At 46.6% G+C, this 18,002-nt stretch overlaps 1 protein-coding gene across 1 annotated transcript in view; it reads right to left on the bottom strand.

Annotated features, from left to right (window-relative positions):
* CHDH (choline dehydrogenase) overlaps window positions 1-18,002 on the bottom strand; it is a 90,337-nt gene that overhangs the window by 18,580 nt on the left and 53,755 nt on the right. Inside the window, exons 2-5 of the mRNA XM_065933483.1 lie at window positions 7,977-8,735; window positions 7,173-7,324; window positions 6,089-6,218; window positions 5,464-5,598 (exon numbers count right to left, since the gene is read on the bottom strand). Coding sequence (XP_065789555.1) covers window positions 5,464-5,598; window positions 6,089-6,218; window positions 7,173-7,324; window positions 7,977-8,679 — 1,120 coding nt within the window. The 5' untranslated portion in view covers window positions 8,680-8,735. The remainder of the gene's footprint in view (window positions 1-5,463; window positions 5,599-6,088; window positions 6,219-7,172; window positions 7,325-7,976; window positions 8,736-18,002) is intronic.

Genomic DNA, 18,002 nt, shown 5'->3' with positions numbered 1-18,002 from the left:
CATTTACCCTGGAAAAATTTCCTACTGCCAATGCTAGCCCTATGCATAGGATACATCTCAGTACCTATTATAACATTAAGCATCACAAGTGTAAGATGTATGTCTGAAAAGAGTTACTTTGATAGAGTACATAATAGAGGTTTAAACCATCTTATTTCTAGAATCATAGGAATTGAACCTACCCTTAAAAATTCAAAATCCTCTGTGTTACTACATTACACTATATTCTATAGTAAGGTGAGCTACCAGGCCCGCCCATACCCTGAAAACGTTGGTTTATATCCTTTCTGTACTAATAAAATCCCATTATCTTTATCATTATCCTAACAACCATTATCTCAGGAAGCATGACTGTAATAACCAGCTCCCACTGACTACTTACCTGAATTGATTTTGAAGTAAATATACTAGCCATTATTCCCACTATAATAAAAAAAGGTAACCCACGAGCTATAGAAGCATCCACTAAATATTTTCTAACCCAAGTCACTACATCAGTATTTCTTATAATAGCCATCTGTTATCACTAACATGTTTTACTGTGATTAATGAACTATTATAAGAATCTTCACTCCAACAGCATCTAGAGTAAAAACAATAGCTCTAACCATAAAACTAAGACTATCTCTTAGGGAGTATGGGATTGATATGTACACGCTACTATATATAAAATGGACAACCTATAACAAGAACCTACTGTATAGCACATGGAACTCTGCTCAATGTTATGTGGCAGCCTGGATGGGAGAGGAGTTTGGAGGAGAATGGATGCATGTATATATGTGGCTGAGTCCTTTTGCTATTCACCTGAAAGTATCACAACATTGTTAATGGCTATACTCCAATAGAGAAGGGAAAGTTTTTTTTTTTTTTTTTTTTTTAAAGAGGGATGTATAGCCTTAGCAAAAAAGACCTGCTGAACCATTTCACACCAGTTAGAATGGCTGTCATCAAAAAGACAAGAGATAAGAAGTAGTGGTGAGGATGCAGAGCAAAGGGAACCCTCTTGCACTGTTGGCAGGATTGTAAGTTGATACAGTCACTATGGAAAACAGTATGGAGGTTCCTCAAAAAATTAAAGAGAGAACTACCCTATATATGACCCAACAACCCCACTTCTGGGTCTCCATCTGAAAAAGATGATAGTGGGATCTCAAAGAGATACCTGTACTCCTGTGTTCACTGCTGCACCATTCACAAGAGCCAAGGGGTAGAAACAACCAAAATGTCCATTGAGGGAGTAATGGACAAAGACACTGCGGTGTATATACATCCAGTGAAATGGTGTTCAGTCACGAGAAAGAAGGAATCCTGCCATTTGTGACAATGTGGATGGATCTTGAGGGCACTGTGATAAGTGAAAGGAATCAGAGAAAGACAAATACTGTATATCACATCTATATGGAATCTAAGAAAGTTGAACTCATAGAAACAGTACAGTGGTGGCTGCCAGCAGCTACAGGGTGAGAGAATATGAGGAGATGCTGGTCAAAGCCTACAAACTCCCAGTTATAAAATGAGTAAGTTCTGGGGATATAACATAGAGCAGGGTGACTACAGGTGACAATACTGTTACTAACAGAATAAATCTTAAATGCTCTCAATGCATGCACACACACACATAAGCACACACAAAAGATAATTATGTGAGGTGATGTGTTAACTAACCTTATTGTGATAATAATTTTCTAGTGTATATGTATATCATGTTGTACACCTTAAACTTAAACCTTATGTGTCAGTTACCTATAAAGAAAGCTGCAAATAGGAAAATAAAAACTAAGACTATCTCCATTCCACTTCTGCGTACCTGAAGTTACATAAGGTATCTCATTAACAGCAGACTTAATCTTATTAGCATGACAAAAACTTGCATCCTTGTCAGTATTACTCCAAATCTCACCATGTCTCAGCCTAAACCCAGTATTATCCATATCTATACTACTTATTGTAACTGGAGGATGAGGTGGACTAAACCAAACCCAACTATGAAAAATTACAGCTTACTCATTAATTGCTCACATATGGGGTAAGACCCATTATATTGCATAACCCAACTATAACAATCCTAAACCTATACTTTATAATAACACTTACCATATTCGTACTATTCATTTACAGCTCAGCTCACCATGACACTATCACACACATAAAACAAAATACCCATTATTACAACTTCCATTCTCATCACACTATTATCAATAGGTCTTCCACCACTATCATGCCAAAATGAATAATCATTCAAGAAATAGCAAGAAAATAACTATTACTAATAGTTATCACAGAGTTACTCAACCTGTACTTCTATACACAACTCGCATATTCTACAGCACTATATTTCCCTCCATAAATAATATAAAAATGACAATTTGATTTTACAGAACAACTTTCCTGCCAATAGTAATCATATTATCCACAACAATCTTACCCCTTACACCAATCCTTTCAGAAATGGGCTAGGAATTGAAGTTATACAAACCAGGAGCCTTCAAAGCCATAAGCAAGTATAATTTACTTAATTCCTGCTCAATGAAAAACTGCAAGACTCTATCCTACATCAGCTGAATGCAAATCAAACACTTTAATTAAGCTAAATCCTTACTGGATTGGTGGGATTACACGTCCCACAAAACTTTCAGTTAACAAGTAAATACCCTAGTCAACTGGCTTCAATCTACTTCTCCCTACTTCTCCTGCTGCCAGGAAATAAAAAAAAGGGGGGGGGGGGCAGAAGCCCCAACAGAACTGAAGCTGTATTCTTTGAATCTGCAATTTGATAAGCAAAATTCATCACAGGACTAGGCAAAAAGAGGACTCCACCCCATCTTTAGACATACAGTCTAATGCTTACTCAGCCATTGTATCTCATGTTCATAAACCACTGACTGTTCTTAATTGGCCATAAAAATACTGGTAAGTTATACTTACTGTTTGGTGCCTGGGACTTGTTAATTTGTGTGAATTAGGCCAACCTGGAACACTGCTTGGAGATGATCAGATTTACAATGCAGTTTTAACAGCCCAGACATTTGTAATAATTTTCTTTATAGTTATGAATATTGTAATTGGAGGCTTTGGGCACTGCCCAGGGCCACTAATGATTGGGGCACCCAACACAGCCTTTCCCTGTAGAGATAATATAAGCTTCCAATTACTCCCACCCTCCTTCCTACTTCTCCTTGCATCATCATCAGTAGTTGAAGCCAACGTCAGTACAGACTCAACTGTATATCCACCCTCAGCTGGAAACGTGGCTCACACCGGAGCTTCAGGAGACCCTACCATCTTGTCCCTACATCGAGAGGGTATTTCCGCAATTTGGGGTACTCTTAATTTTACTACCATTATAAATATAAAACCACCCACTATATTCCACCATTATTTTGTGTGACCAGTTTTAATTATAGCTATATTGTTGCTATGGTTATTGTTTAGTCACTAAGTCATGTCCGACTCTTTGTAACCCCATGAACTGCAGTGCAGCAGGCCTCCCTGTCCTTCACTATGTCCCAGAATTTGCTCAAACTCATGTCCATTGAGTTGGTGATGGTACCCAACCATCTCATTGCTACGATTGGCATCATCTGTAGTAGCATCTGGGATTACCATGTTATTAACAGACAAAACCCTAAACACAATCTTTTTTTTCACTAGGCAGGAAGAGGTGAGCCAATAGTATATCAACACCTATTCTGATTCTTTGGACACCTTGAAGTTTATATTCTGATTTTACCTGCATTTGGAATACTCTTGCATATTGTAACATATCATTCAGGAAAGAAGAGCCTTTGGGATATAGGGGTATAGCATGAGCCATAATATCAACTGGATTCTTAGGAGTCACTGTATGAGCTCATATGTTCCAGCAGTATAGATGTGGACACACAAGTATATTTTACATCAGCCACTATAATCATTGCTGTTCCCACAGGAGTGAAAGTATGTAGTTGACTAGCAATCCTTCATGGAGGTAATATCAAATGATCTCCTGCAATAATAATGAGCCCTAGGCTTCATTTTTCTTTTTACAATAGGTGGATTAACAGGTATTGCCCTAGCTAACTCATCACTACACACTGTCCTTCACAATACATATTACGTAACTGTACACTTCCACTATATATTATCTGTAGCAGCAGTATTCGCTATTATGGGAGATTCTGTATATTGATTCTCACTGTTCTCAGGATATACAGTCAACATGAAGCAAAACTTTACTGTGTAATGATATTTGTAGGTGTAAATAGAACCTTCTTCCAACAACATTTCCTAGGTCTACCTGGAACACCATGACGATATTCTGACAAATCAGATGCACACAGAACATCAAATACTAACTGCAGTAATATTAGTAATTTTCATAATTTCAGAGGCATTCACATAAAATGAGAAGTCTCAACGGTAGAGTTAACATACGTCCTGGGAGAATGTGGACGGGGCCAAGAGAGGGAGGAGACGATCCACCTCCCCGAATCTCCCACGCTGGAATCCATTCTGGCTGAGAGACGCGCACGTCACCAGGAAGAACCACGAGTCAGATTACCAGCCAAGCAAGACGACCCGCCAGAGACAACCCGGAAACTAACTCCTTACCTTAAAACCCGAGACTGCGAGCCATGCAGCAGAGCAGTTCCCGCGGGTTCCCTTCCCCGGCTGCTCCTCACCCCAGGGCCCCTTCCCAATAGGCTTTTGCTGTGTCAGCGCGTTTGTCTCCCCAGACGACTCCCTTCCGAGAGCCCGCTCGGGGCCGGGAAGGCCCTGCGACACCCGCCGCGGCCTCCTCACAGTGCCGCAGTCTCCCGGGCCGACACATTTGTTCTTCAAACAACCCAACGCCTGTCCCCAGGGCCTCTGCTTGTATTCTTTCTGACTAACAGGCCCCACGCCACCAATCTCTAGTTTAACATCCTGATTATTCCTTCACTGTACTTAAAGCTTAGCATGTTTAGTTTCTGTCCATTGTTTCCACTAGAGCGTAAACTCCCTAAGAAAACCTCCCTTATTAGCACTTCTCACCATGTAGCTCAGAACAGAAGGGTGTGAGGAATGCGTGCTGAGCAAATGAGTAAGATTTCAGCTAGAAACCAAATGGAAAATGCCGAGAGATGAAGCTGATTCTGTAGTCCAGCATCAAGTGCCCTTTCTCCTGGCCCCTGGGCCCCGACCGTGTCCAGGACGAGTCCATCCCCGTCCAATCGTCAGGAGCAGCAGCACCAGCCCTTGCAGAGACTCACCTTGGGCAAGTCCTGTGTGTGGCGTCTGGTCCTCACACCAGCCTTCCACGCAGGAACTGTGTATCCCCGTTTTGCAGATGGGAAAACTGAGGCTCACAGAGCTGACATGAATGGCACAGTTCCGCTTTGAACCAGAAACCTGGAGCCACAGCCTGTGCTAGGTACATCAAGAGGGAGGCCATGCTGCCCACAGACCATCTCTCCCAAAGTCATGGATGAGCACACCCACCTGTGAACTTCCAGAGCCACTCCAGGCCGATCCAGGCCTTCCTCAGGGGCTTCTGTGCAGAGTGGAGGGTGATGGGGCGGGTGCATGCCTGCTGGATATATATCTCCAGGTGGTCTTGGAGGTTCTGGCCAACTCCTGAAACCAGAGGGGATGGTTAGGAAGACATCTCCCAAAGGGGCTTGCTTGGCTGGCTTCTCAACATCCCCCTGGTTTTGAAAACTCTCCTCCTTCATCCACTTATGTGCCAGGCCAGCTCCTGCTCATTCTCAGGAACCCCATTCCCACACTCCCAGCTGCGTCTGGCCCTCTCGGATGCTGCCAGGGGTGCCTGCCCCTGCCCCTCGCTCCCAGGGTACCACCTGTAACCACCCAGGTGCCTTCCTGCCAAGCAGTCCTCCCCCCAGGCCTGTAGCTGGCAGTGCTCAGTCAGCTGCCCCTGGCTGGGGAAGGAGGGAAGCAGGCCCGTCATGCTGAGCCCATCCAGGCTCAAGGGGATGCTGGGCAGTTCACTGCCATGGACCAGCACTTTCACAGGCCTCTCACAATAAAGCCTCCAGCCCTCTCATAAATAAGCAGTTTGATTTAGCAGAGACACCTCTGGGGCGCAGCAGGGAAGGGGGCTCACCAGGAAGGTGGCACACCACCTGGATGCCCAGTTTCCTGAGGTCGTCGGCATTGCCCACGCCCGACAGCATGAGCAGCTGCGGAGAGTTGATGGCACCTCCACTCAGAATCACCTCCTTGCTGGCATAAGCCTGGAAGAGGCGGGGGGCCACGCAGGTCATGCTTCCCTTCCAGGAGAGCCCGTCAGCACCCTGAGAACGTGGCCTTGGCAGGACCACTTGGGGATCCTGCTCAAGACCCAGAGGGAGGAAGCGGATGCTCCGGGCACCACTAGGGGAAGGATGGGTGCAGGTACAGGGTGCAGGGTGGGTGTGAGCATAAATATTCTGATATTTTCTGCCACAGCCAGAAAGTAATGATGGTCCTGAAATAAAGACTGTAGTGCTTAAATGAGATAAAGGAAGCAAGCACTCAAACGAGCAGTTTAAAATAAAGCCTGTGGTGAGCCAGATTTTCACGTGGGATGCAGGACAATCCTCATACGCTGCTAAGTGGAACACAGCACAATGCAGAGATACGGAGTGTGATCACAGATATGGGTCTTACCTGAGCTGAAAGTCGCTCAGTCATGTCCGACTCTTTGTGACCTCATGGACTGTAGCCCGCCAGGCTCCTCTGTCCATGGAATTTCCAGGCCAAGAATACTGGAGTGGGTTGCCTTTTCCTACTCTAGGGGACCTTCCTGACCCAGGGATCAAACCCGGGTCTCCTTCATTGCAGGCAGATTCTTTATCATCTGAGCCACTAGGGAAGCCCAATATGGTTTTTAAAGCCTCTAACATAAACCTACCAATTTCTGGACAAGTGTGGAAGGCAGTAGCAGACAGCTTCAGGAGGGTGCTCATGCCAGAACATCACCAGCCAGTGGCCAGACTGGGGCTCCCTCCCTTCTAACAGGCCACTGCCTCCTGCCAGGCCTGGGGACAGTCTCTCAGGCTGTTGCTACCAGCCGCTCACTCCTTGTCCCCATGTTGACGGAGACAAGAACATGACTCCTGCCCAGCCACACTGACGGTGACCTCGGGGTCACTGCCCGCTCCCTCCCGGCCAAGTGAGCTGCTCAGGCCTGGTGGTAATTCACTCACCCTGTGGCTCTGGCCGTTCTTGATGTACTCCACACCCACTGCACGGGTGCCTTCAAACAGAACCCTGCTCACAAACGTCTGGGTCTCAGCTGTGAGGTTGGGGCGGCTCAGTGCTGGGTGCAGGTACGCGCAGGCCGTGCTCCATCGCTTGCCTGCAGGACAGAGCAAGGAGATCAGTCAAGCCCACGCCAGTTCCCTGGTTACCGGTCATACAGGGGGAGGTAGCTAACGACAGGATTAACAGCCAGTTTGCCCTTCCCCTGACCCTGTAAGCTCTGTCTTCAAAGGAAGACTGAGACCCAGATGCCCTGTGCAACAGAAATCCACATCAACCTGGGGCCCCTGGATGCAGGTGGGCAGACATCCCTCATCCTTGAGAGGATGACAAAGGCCAGGAGAGGGTGATGATGAGAGTCCTGGGTCCAACCTGGGTGTGCCTCCGCCCTGCTGCCAGCAAGGCCAGTCACTGCTCTGTGCCTCAGTATACCCTTGTGTAGGCTCTGAAACCTCGGGCTATGTGGCCAGAGAGCTGACTCTTCATTACCCACATCAAATGGGACCAGAGGATCCCTCAGGTGTCGCCACCTCCCGGTCACTTCTCACTGGCTTTGGGCGGTATCCTGTGGGCTCTCGCCGGTGCAATCTGTCACATCCTCTCCACCTCAAACCAGCCCCAGTCTGTCCACACTTACTGACCACGACCGGGTGCGGGGCGGGGGCCGGGGGGATGGGGCTGCAATAGAACAGCTTCTCGTTTTTAAAGGAGGAACCTGGGAGATAGGGAATCAGGAGGCTCGCACCTACCTTCGTGGATGGTCATGTCCATCCAGCCGAAGCCCTCTTGCTGGAAGCCGTTCATGTCCTCGGTGAGGGGGTAGCCGGCCTGCTGCGCCGCCTCCAGGAAGGCGCGGTGCAGCGGGTGGCCGCTCTTGCCCCGGGACACGCGCAGGGGCCCGTCGCCGCCGCGGTACCTGCCGGCGCCCAGCTCGTGCGCCTGCGCCCTGCGGAAGTAGGGCAGGCAGTGCGCGTAGCCCCAGCCCGCGGCGCCCTGGCGCTGCCAGCGCTCGTAGTCCTCGGCGTGCCCGCGCACGTAGACCATGGCGTTGAGCGACGACGAGCCGCCCCAGACGCGGCCCCGCGGCCAGTACAGCACGCGGCCGTCCAGGCCCGCCTGCGGCTCCGTGTGGTAGCACCAGTTGTACGTGTCGTCGCACAGGTTGGCCACGAGGGCCGCGGGCATATGGATCTTCCACCGGAGCCGCTTGCTCCCCGCGCACACGTCCTTGGGCCCGGCCTCCAGCAGCAGCACGCGCTGGTCAGGGTCCTCCGTGAGCCGGCCGGCCAGCACGCAGCCGGCGGAGCCCGCACCCACCACCACGTGGCTGTATTCGCCCCGGCTCCGCGGGCGCTTGCTGGCCAGAGCGCAGAGGCCCCGGGGGCCCTGCGTCCCCAGGGCTCCCCATGGGCCCAGGCAGCCTCCCCGCCAGCCTCGCAGGACGCACCACATGCTTCCAGCCCAAGTTCTCTTACTTCCACCGAGGGAAATGTGATGATTCACTTGCCCTAAAAATAGAAAAAGAGGGTTTGCAAAGTTTAACTCATCATGCACGTACAGAACGGGTGCCCGCCTGGCGCTGGGTGCGGCAGGCCTGGGTGGCACGTTCCTGGGGAACCAAGAGGAGCGAACACAAGCAGGAATATCAGTCCTGCGGGATCAGCGCCAGAAGCGACAAGCCCAGGGCTGGGGGCACAGGAGTCTCCTCTCCACCTGCGGGGCGTGGGGGGTGGTCCCCAGAAAGGCTTCCCTGACATCCGTCCATGAACCTGGAGGTGGGGGCAGGACTGTACCTGCTGGAAAGCAGGGGCTTGAGGACCTTCCATGTTGGCACTCAAGACATGGAGAAAATTGCTGAGGCCCTACCACATGCCAGACACCATGTGGTCCTCGCTAGGAATACACAGAGAACAAGACATCTGCCCTCAAAACTGATGGTCTGGGACCTGGGAGACAGACAAGACTTATATAAATAACCAAATGAAGGTCAAGGTGAGAGGCTAGAGACTAAAGCTTTCAGCCTTTGACCTGAGGGCCCCAGAGTGCAGGAGAAGAGTTTGCAGTAGGGGATGGGGTCAGAGCCACAATCTTCAAAGATCACTCTGTCCAGCACCAGAGTTTTAACACGCGTCAGGAACTCCTGGAGGGTCCTTCCCCAACAATGTTCCATGGACATTGGATTCCACCATGCTCAGCGCACACGGGGAGAAGAGCCACAACATCCGTCAGGACCTGCGCTGACACAGGACCTCTGAGCAACCCTGGCACACAAGGCCTGCCCAGGACTGAGGCCGGATCGGAGAACTGGAAACGCTCAATATACCCTGAGAACTCCCCCACCTCTTCTACAATCCTGCGCCAAGACCCCAGCTGCCTACTGCAGGAAGCAGGCTAAGAAGAGAGTGGAGAGAGAAAGATTCCAAACCCCCCACCCCCACCCCATTCCTGCAAGCACAGGAGACCAGCAGGGCCTCCTAGAAACTAAATCTGAAGCAGGAATTCTGAGAACCTTCCAGTGTTTCAAGCCTCATGCTAACACAAGGCAGCAGCGGCCCACTGCTCAACTCCCAACTGGGCTGACTTCAACACTCACACTGATGGCCTGACAGAATGAAAGGCATGCCCTTTCCTAGCGACAGACACTGTTCACCCTCCAGTCCCTATTATCCCGTTACACACAAGGTCATGCATGCGTAAGGAAGGTCCTGCATACTCATTATAAAGAGAAAAGTAGTGAACAGAAGCAAATCAAGGGGGTGACCCATCCAAGATGGTACAACTATCGCAGACTTCAAAGTAACAAAGTTTAAAGTTTTGAAAGATTTAGTTGAAAAGGTGGATGTGTTGAACAGATAGGCAATTTCAGCAAAAAGTTGAATAAAAAGAAGCACAATAAAAAAAAGCACAACTGCTACAAATAATAAAAAAGAATTACCAGAGACAAATAATTTGACTGGAAATGGCAGAGAAACAAGTGAAACTGAACATTAGGTTAGTAAAAATCATCCAATGGAAATACAAACAGAAGAAAGAGTGAAAGAAAAGAACAGCTGAGAGCTATGGGATGAGACCAAACCATCTAAAGTATACACAACTGGAGTCCAAGCCGGAGGAGAGGGATTAAGGGAAAAAGAGGAGGCGGGGAGAGGAGGAGCAGCAGAGGGGGAAGGGGAGAGGCGGGGAGGGAGAAGGTCAGAGGGAGCACAGGGGAGAAAAGATATCTGAAGAGATAATTGCTTAGACTTCCAAAAATTAATACTAGACAAAAATATCACAGATTCAAGAAGCTTAGAACATCCCAAGCAAGATTAATAGAATGAGAAACACACCTAAGGTATATCAAACTGCTGAAATCCCAGAAGATCATCAAAGGAGCCAGCCCCCTGCGAAAACATATGTACAGAGGGATAAATTTAAGAGTGCCTGCAACTTCTTATCAGAACACATACAACCCAGTGGGAGAAGGGTTCTGGGGGAGAATGGATACACGCATATGGATGGCTGAGTCCCTTCACTGTTCACCTGAAACTATGACAACATGGTTAATCAGCTATACCCCGATACAAAATAAAAAGTTAAAATAAAAGAACAAAACTCAGATATGATCTTTTGGATGTTTTATACCACCCTGTTGAAAATCACTGAATTAAATACATTAGTGTCATAACATTAAAAAAAAAGAAAGAAAGAAACATACAATCTAGGATCAGATCAAGATGGTGGGGGAAAGCAGGAAAATCATGTAACTGAGTAGGATCAAAGGAGAAAAACAGAAAAAGAAAGGAATCGGGACAAAAGCTGGGTCCCCAGGAGGGAGCTGTGAAACATGATGTTTCTGCCTCACTGGTGGAGTGATCTGCCTAGACAGATGGGGAGCCTCGGGGCCTCAGAGGAGAGCATGGTAGCCAGCTTGCACAGAACGGAGCAGAGAAAGACCCGCAGAGACAGTGGGTGCCACCACCCAGCACTCCCCGGCCTGAGACATTCATCCTCTGGCGTGGGTGGGGGCTGGGTGCTGTGGCTCCGGCTTCAGAGACCAGACCTGGAGCAAGGACTGGGGCTGGCTGTGTGGTGACAGCCTGAGGGGGTAGGGAAGAAGTCTCCACTTGCCAGAGAGTCAAGGGACCATTGTTGGGGGGCATACAAGGTACCGCACAACTGCACTCATTTCACATGCCAGCTAGCTAATGGTCAAGATCCTTCAAGCTAGGCTTCAACAGTACGTTAACCGAGAACTTCCAGATGTACAAACTGGATTTAGAAAAGACAGAGGAACTAGAGATCAAATTGTCACCATCCACTGGATCACAGAAAAAGCAAGAGAATTTCAGAAAAACATCTCTTCTTCATTGACTATACCAAAGCCTTATACTGTGTGGATCACAACAAACTGGAAAATTCTTAGAGATGGAATACCAGAGCACCTGACCTGCCTCCTGGAGAAACCTGTATGCAGGTCAAGAAGCAACAGAACTGGACATGGAACAGTGGACTGGTTCAAAATTGGAAAAGAAGTACATTGAGACTGTATATTGTCACCCTGCTTATTTAACTTTATATGCAGAGTACATCATGAGAAATGCTGACCTGGATAAAGCTCAAGCTGGAATCATGATTGCCAGGAGAAATATCAATAACCTCAGATATGCAGATGACACCACCCTTATGGCAGAAAGTAAAGAACTAAAGTGCCTCTTGATGAAGGTGAAAGAGGAGAATGAAAAAGCTGGCTTAAAAACTCAACATTCAAAACAAAGATCATGGCATCTGGTCCCATCACTTCATGGCAAATAGATGGGCAATCAATGGAAACAGTGACAGACTTTATATTCTTGGGCTCCAAAATCACTGCAGATGGTGACTGCAGGCATGAAATTAAAAGACGCTTGCCCCTTGGAAGAAAAGCAATGACAAATCTAGACAGCATATTAAAAAAAAGAGGCATTACTTTGCCAACACTGGTCCGTCTAGTCAAAGCTATGGTTTTTCCAGTAGTCATGTATGGATGTGAGAGTTGGACCATAAAGAAGGCTGAACACCAAAGGATTGATGCTTTTGAATTGTGGTGTTGGAGAAGATTCTTAAGAGTCCCTTGAACTGCAAGGAGATTAAACCAATCAATCTTAAAAGAAATCAATCCTGACCATTCATTGGAAACACTGATGATGAAGCTGAAGCTCCAATACTCTGGCCACTGGATGTGAAGGTGGTCTTTTCATTAGAGAAGATCCTGATGCTGGGAAAGATTGAAGGCAGGAGGAAAAGGGGACGCCAGAGGATGAGATGATTGGATGGCATCACAGACGCAATGGATAAGAGTTCGAACAAGCTCCGGGAGATGGTGAAGGACAAGGAAACCTGGGGTGCTGCAGTCCATGGGGTCACAAAGAATTGGACACGACTGAGCAACTGAACAGCAACAACAACACGAGGAGAGGAGTGGGACTGCCAAAGGAGTTTCTTTCTCCATGTGCCCACTCTCAGGGGGCAGGGCACCACTTCCACAAGCTCCAGGGGTGGGAACAGGTGCCACCACTGCCATCTCGGACTCCAGAGGTGGGCATGAACTGCTGCCACCACCGAGGGTCACACAACTTGATGCCCCTGCCTCCCTGGGAGTGCGTGAGGGTCACACAGCTGCACATCCCTTGTCGGGGATGATGGTCAGCACATGCTGAGGAAAGAGCAAGCATCCAAACCAAAAACAATCCTCGTCCCCAAAAAATATCAAAGCCACACAAGCTATCCAGGGGCACTCCTGCATATAAAAAGCCACCCAAGACTACAGTAGATGATTGTTTCTCCCAAACTTACCAAGTAAGAGAAACACAAGCAAAATGAAGAAACAGAGGAACCACTCCCAGTTAAAGGACCAAGACAATTCCCCTGAAGGAATAAACAAGGAAACAGACCTCTTCAGTCTAACAAACACTGAGTTCAAAAAGGAGGTAATGAAGATACTGAAGGAATTAAGGAAAGTTATCTAAAGAAATGCAGATGACTGTAACAAAGAACTAGAAACTAAGGAGGAGCCAAGAAAAATGAGAAAATTCATTTGCTGAGATGAAAGCTGAGCTAAAGGCAATGAACAGCAGAATGAATAATGCAGAAGAAAGAACAGTGACCTGTTAGATAGAATAATGGAAATTATCTAATCAGAAACAAACAAATTGAAAGCCAAGTGAAAAAAGAAAGAAAGCAATGTATGATAACATAAAGTGTGCCAATCTACACATAATAGGGATTCCAGAAGGAGAAGAAAGAGGAGTTGAAAATGTATGTGAATAAATTATGGCTGAAAACTTCCCAAACCTAAAGAAGGACACAGATATTCAGACACAGGAAGCACGAAGTGTCTCAAACAAGATGAGCCCAAACAGACCTACACCAAGACATATGGTAATAAAAAAGGCAAGGAACCCACGTGCAGTGCAGAAGACACAAGAGATGTGGACTCAATCCATGGGTGGGGAAGACACCCTGGAGCAGGAAATGGCAACCCACTCCATTATTCCTGCCTGGAAAATTTCATGGACAGAGGAGCCTGATGGGCTAAACAGTCCATGGGACCCAGAGTTGGACACAATGGAGCGACTGAGTGCACACACACACACGAAGATAAAGAGACCATTCTATTAGGGCAGAAACAGAAAAACAAAGAGTTAATTACAAGGAAATCCCTATAAGGTTATCAGCTGATTTCTCTACAGAAACACTGCAGGCCAGAAGGGAGTGGCAAAATATATTCAAAGTCTTGAAAGGAAAACATCTGCAACCTAGAATACTCCACCCAGAAGGACTATCATTTAGAATAGGAGAAATAAACCATTTCTCAGACAAGCAAAAAGTAAAAGAATACAGCAATACTAAACCTAACTGAAAAGAAATAGTGAAAGGTCTTCTCTGAATAGAAAAAAAGCAGGAAGAAACTGGAAATCACAATTGAAAAGTAAATCACTTAAATTAGTCAGTATACAGATTAAAAAAAAAAAGAAAACTGTGAAAGTGATGATAAAAGAACAACAAAAGGATAAACATAAAGATGTAAAAAAGACATCAAAATAAAAAAATGTGGAGGAGGAGAGTAAAAAGATGCAGATTCTTTCTTTTTTAAAAGACTGTCTTGTGTACCCCAGTGTTCATCACAGCACTGTTTATAATTGCCAGGACATGGAAGCAACCTAGATGCCCATCAGTAGACGAATGGATAAGGAAGCTCTGGTACATATACACAATGGAATATTACTCAGCCATTAAAAAGAATACATTTGAATCAGTTCTAATGAGGTGGATAAAACTGGAGCCCATTATACAGAGTGAAGTAAGTCAGAAAGAAAAATACCAATATGGTATACTAATGCATATATATGGAATCTAGAAAGACGGTAATGATAACCCTAAATGCAAGACAGAAAGAGAGACACAGATGTACAGAACAGATTTTGGACTCTATGGGAGAAGGCGAGGGTGGGATGATCTGAGAGAACAGCATCGAAACATGTATATTATCAAGTGTGAAACAGATCCCCAGTCCAGGTTGGATGCATGAGACAAGTGCTTGCGGCTGGTGCACTGGGATGACCCAGAGGGATGGGATGGGGAGGGGTGGGAGGGGGGTTTAGGATGGGGAACTCATGTAAATCCATGGCTGATTCATGTCAATGTATGGCAAAAATCACTACAATATTGTAAAATAATTAGCCTCCAACTAATAAAAATAAAATAAAATAAAATTCATTATTTGCCAAAAAAAAAAAAAAAAAAAGAAGGCTGAGCATGGAAGAATTGATGCTTTTGGACTGTGGTGCTAAAGAAGACTCCTGAGAATCCCTTGGACAGCAAGGAGATCAAACCAGTCAATCCTAAAAGAAATCAAACCTGAATATTCATTGGAGGGACTGATACTGAAGCTCCAATAATTTGGCCACCTGATTTGAAGAGCTGACTCATTGGAAAAGACCCTGATGCTGGGAAAGATTGAGGGTAAGAGGAGAAGGGGACGACAGAAGATGAGATGGTTGGATGGCATCACCGACTCAATGGCCATGAGTTTGAGCAACCTCCGGGAGATGGTGAAGGACAGCGAAGCCTGGTGTGCTACAGTCCATGGGGTCGCAAAGAGTCAGACATGACTGAGCAACTGAACACCACCAACAAATGGAGACTCAGACATAGAGAACAGACTTGTGGACAGGGAGACAGGGCAGGTGGGAGGGCGTGCAGAGGGTAGGACGAATGGAAAGACCAGCATGGAAACATACACATTACTGCATGTAAAACAGATAGCAGTGGGAATTTGCTATATGACCCAGAGAGCTCAAACAGGGGCTCTGTGACAACCTAGAGGGGTTGGATGGGGTGGGAGGTTCAAGAGGGAGGAGACATATATGTACTTATGGCTGATTCATGCTGAAATATGGCAGAAACCAACAAATATTGTAAAGCAACTATCCTTCAATTTAAAATAAATAAATTTTTTAAAAAGCAAAAAAAAGAGGATTTCACACTCCTCAACATATATGCAACTAATACAGGAGCACCAAATACATAAAACAAATACCAACAAATATAAAGGGAGAAATTGATGGAATAGAATAATAGTAGGAGACTTTAACATCTTACTATCATCAATGGACAGATCTTTTAAACACAAAAATCAATAAGCAACAGATTCTAAATGATAGAACAGTTAGACTCAACTGATGCTTTCAGGACATTATGAGGCAGGCATGGGACCTGGGACCCTTTGCTGCAATGCTGTAAAGCATGTGCCTGGACACACCTCTCCTCAAGCTACAAAACACAAAGACACTGCATGGGACTAAAAATAATGGCATGCATGCACAGCTGGGGAAAATTCTAGATCAAAAGATACACACCCACCCACACCCACCTGCCATTCCTGAAGAGCCAGGAGCCAAAACATGAAAGGGTACTGGAGCAAAAGCAGGGTCCTGAGCATGCCGCCTGCGCTCACTGCCACCAGTGCTGAGTCACTTCTGTCCAACTCTGTGCGCACTATGGACTCTAGCCCCCCAGGCTCCTCCGCCATGGGATTCTCCAGGCAAGAATACTGGAGTAGGCAGCCATTTCCTTCTCCAGGGGAATCTTCACAATCCATGGATCAAATCCAGGGATCCCGCATTGCAGGTGGGGAAAACCACCTAAGCCACCCCTCCAGCTCAACCCCTGGATACATCCCTGCTCTCACCCTGTACAAGGAACAAGCTTGCCTCTACTCAGGCCTGCAGCCTGCATGGAGCCCCAGTCAAGCCTCGCGAGAATTAACAGTTCTGCCTCTAGTCAGTTTCCACTGGGGAAGGCCTGATCACCCAACGTGGGGCAGCTGTTCCCTTCTGGGGAGAGGATTTGGGTGCCTCCAGGACCACTGAATGCAGCTGTCTTGTGGGTGACAAGTGGCCACATGAAACTCTTTGTTTCAGCGTCAAGAAGTCAGCCTTCCTGGCCCCTGGGGGTCTCAGGACCTCAGTTAAGGAATGCTTTCCCCTCCCCCTTGTCCTTCTCCCGCTCCTGAAATCTCTCTACTTCTCCTCTCTTTGGCCTCTCCTCTAGCCTTCCCAGACAGTGGATGTCGGGCACCTACAGCATCCCTGCTCTCAGCTTCTGTGACCTGCTCCCTCTGGCGCAAACAGTTCACCTCTGCACAAGACACGCAGGGGTGGGAGAGGCTCACCTCATGCCCTGCAGACCCTGGTGCAGCAGGCTCCCTGAAGGGAGATTTATGAGAGTGAACCAGGTTTAAACCTCGCATAGTGCAGTGGCTGAAAGCCCTCTCGTCCCAGCATGCTCAGCTTTACTTTCCTCTTCTTTCTCTTTTTCAGTCTTTCCTGCTCTGCCTCTCTGTACCTCTCCCTTGATACATGCAGCTGCACTCCCATCCCCTTTATCCTGAAAACTTTTTTGTATCTTTAAGTTTTTGTCATTGGTTTCTTTGTTTTATGTACTTTTGCCTGTCCAATTGCTCTTGAAAGAATCTGCAAAAATCATGGGCACGGTGGAGCATTTAAATCTTGAAATACAAATACAGCCCCCGTTGCCAGAGACTCCAGCCTTGGGGTACTTGGTGGGACTTTAGAAAGGAGCTTGCATTGTTCCCTCCTCTGCCTCTAATATGTGACTATTCTGCTCATGTTCTTAGGAACTTCCTGATTCATCTGAGTTCCCCAGACTAAGAAAAAAGGGCCATTTTAATATAAGGAGGCAAATTATGAGATCTATAAAAATTGGCTTGTCTGGCTAAAGCTTGCAGATTTAATGAACAGAGATCTATCTATAGATTCAGGGGCTTCCCAGGTGGCCCTGGGATAGTGATAAAGAATTTGCCCACCAATGCAGGAGATGTGGGTTCAATCCCTGGGTCAGGAAGATCCCCTGATGAAGGAAATGGTAACCCACTTCAGTATTCTTGCCAGGGAAATTCAATGGACAGAAGAGCCTGGTGAACTACAGTCCATGGGGTCACGAAGAGTCAGACACAACTCAGTGACTGAGCACAAGCATCTTTAGATTCAATGTTAAATATAATATTTTCATTTTACCTAGGGTTACTGAAAGTCAGTAAGTGCATATTGTTTTTGTTATGAAATTTGTCAACAGGGAAAGTCATCTGATATGGTTAAATGTTTAAGTAAATGTAATTGGGATAAGAACTTTAAAAATAAACTAAGTTAAATGATAGGAGCTCACTGAATATCCAGGTGATTTCAAATAAGATAAAATATTGGTAACATTAATTGCTGAACAAGTCTAAATTT

This window comes from Muntiacus reevesi, chromosome 4, assembly GCF_963930625.1.
Source record: "Muntiacus reevesi chromosome 4, mMunRee1.1, whole genome shotgun sequence".
Lineage (NCBI taxonomy): Eukaryota > Metazoa > Chordata > Mammalia > Artiodactyla > Cervidae > Muntiacus > Muntiacus reevesi.
This window is presented reverse-complemented; position numbering and strand designations above follow the sequence as displayed.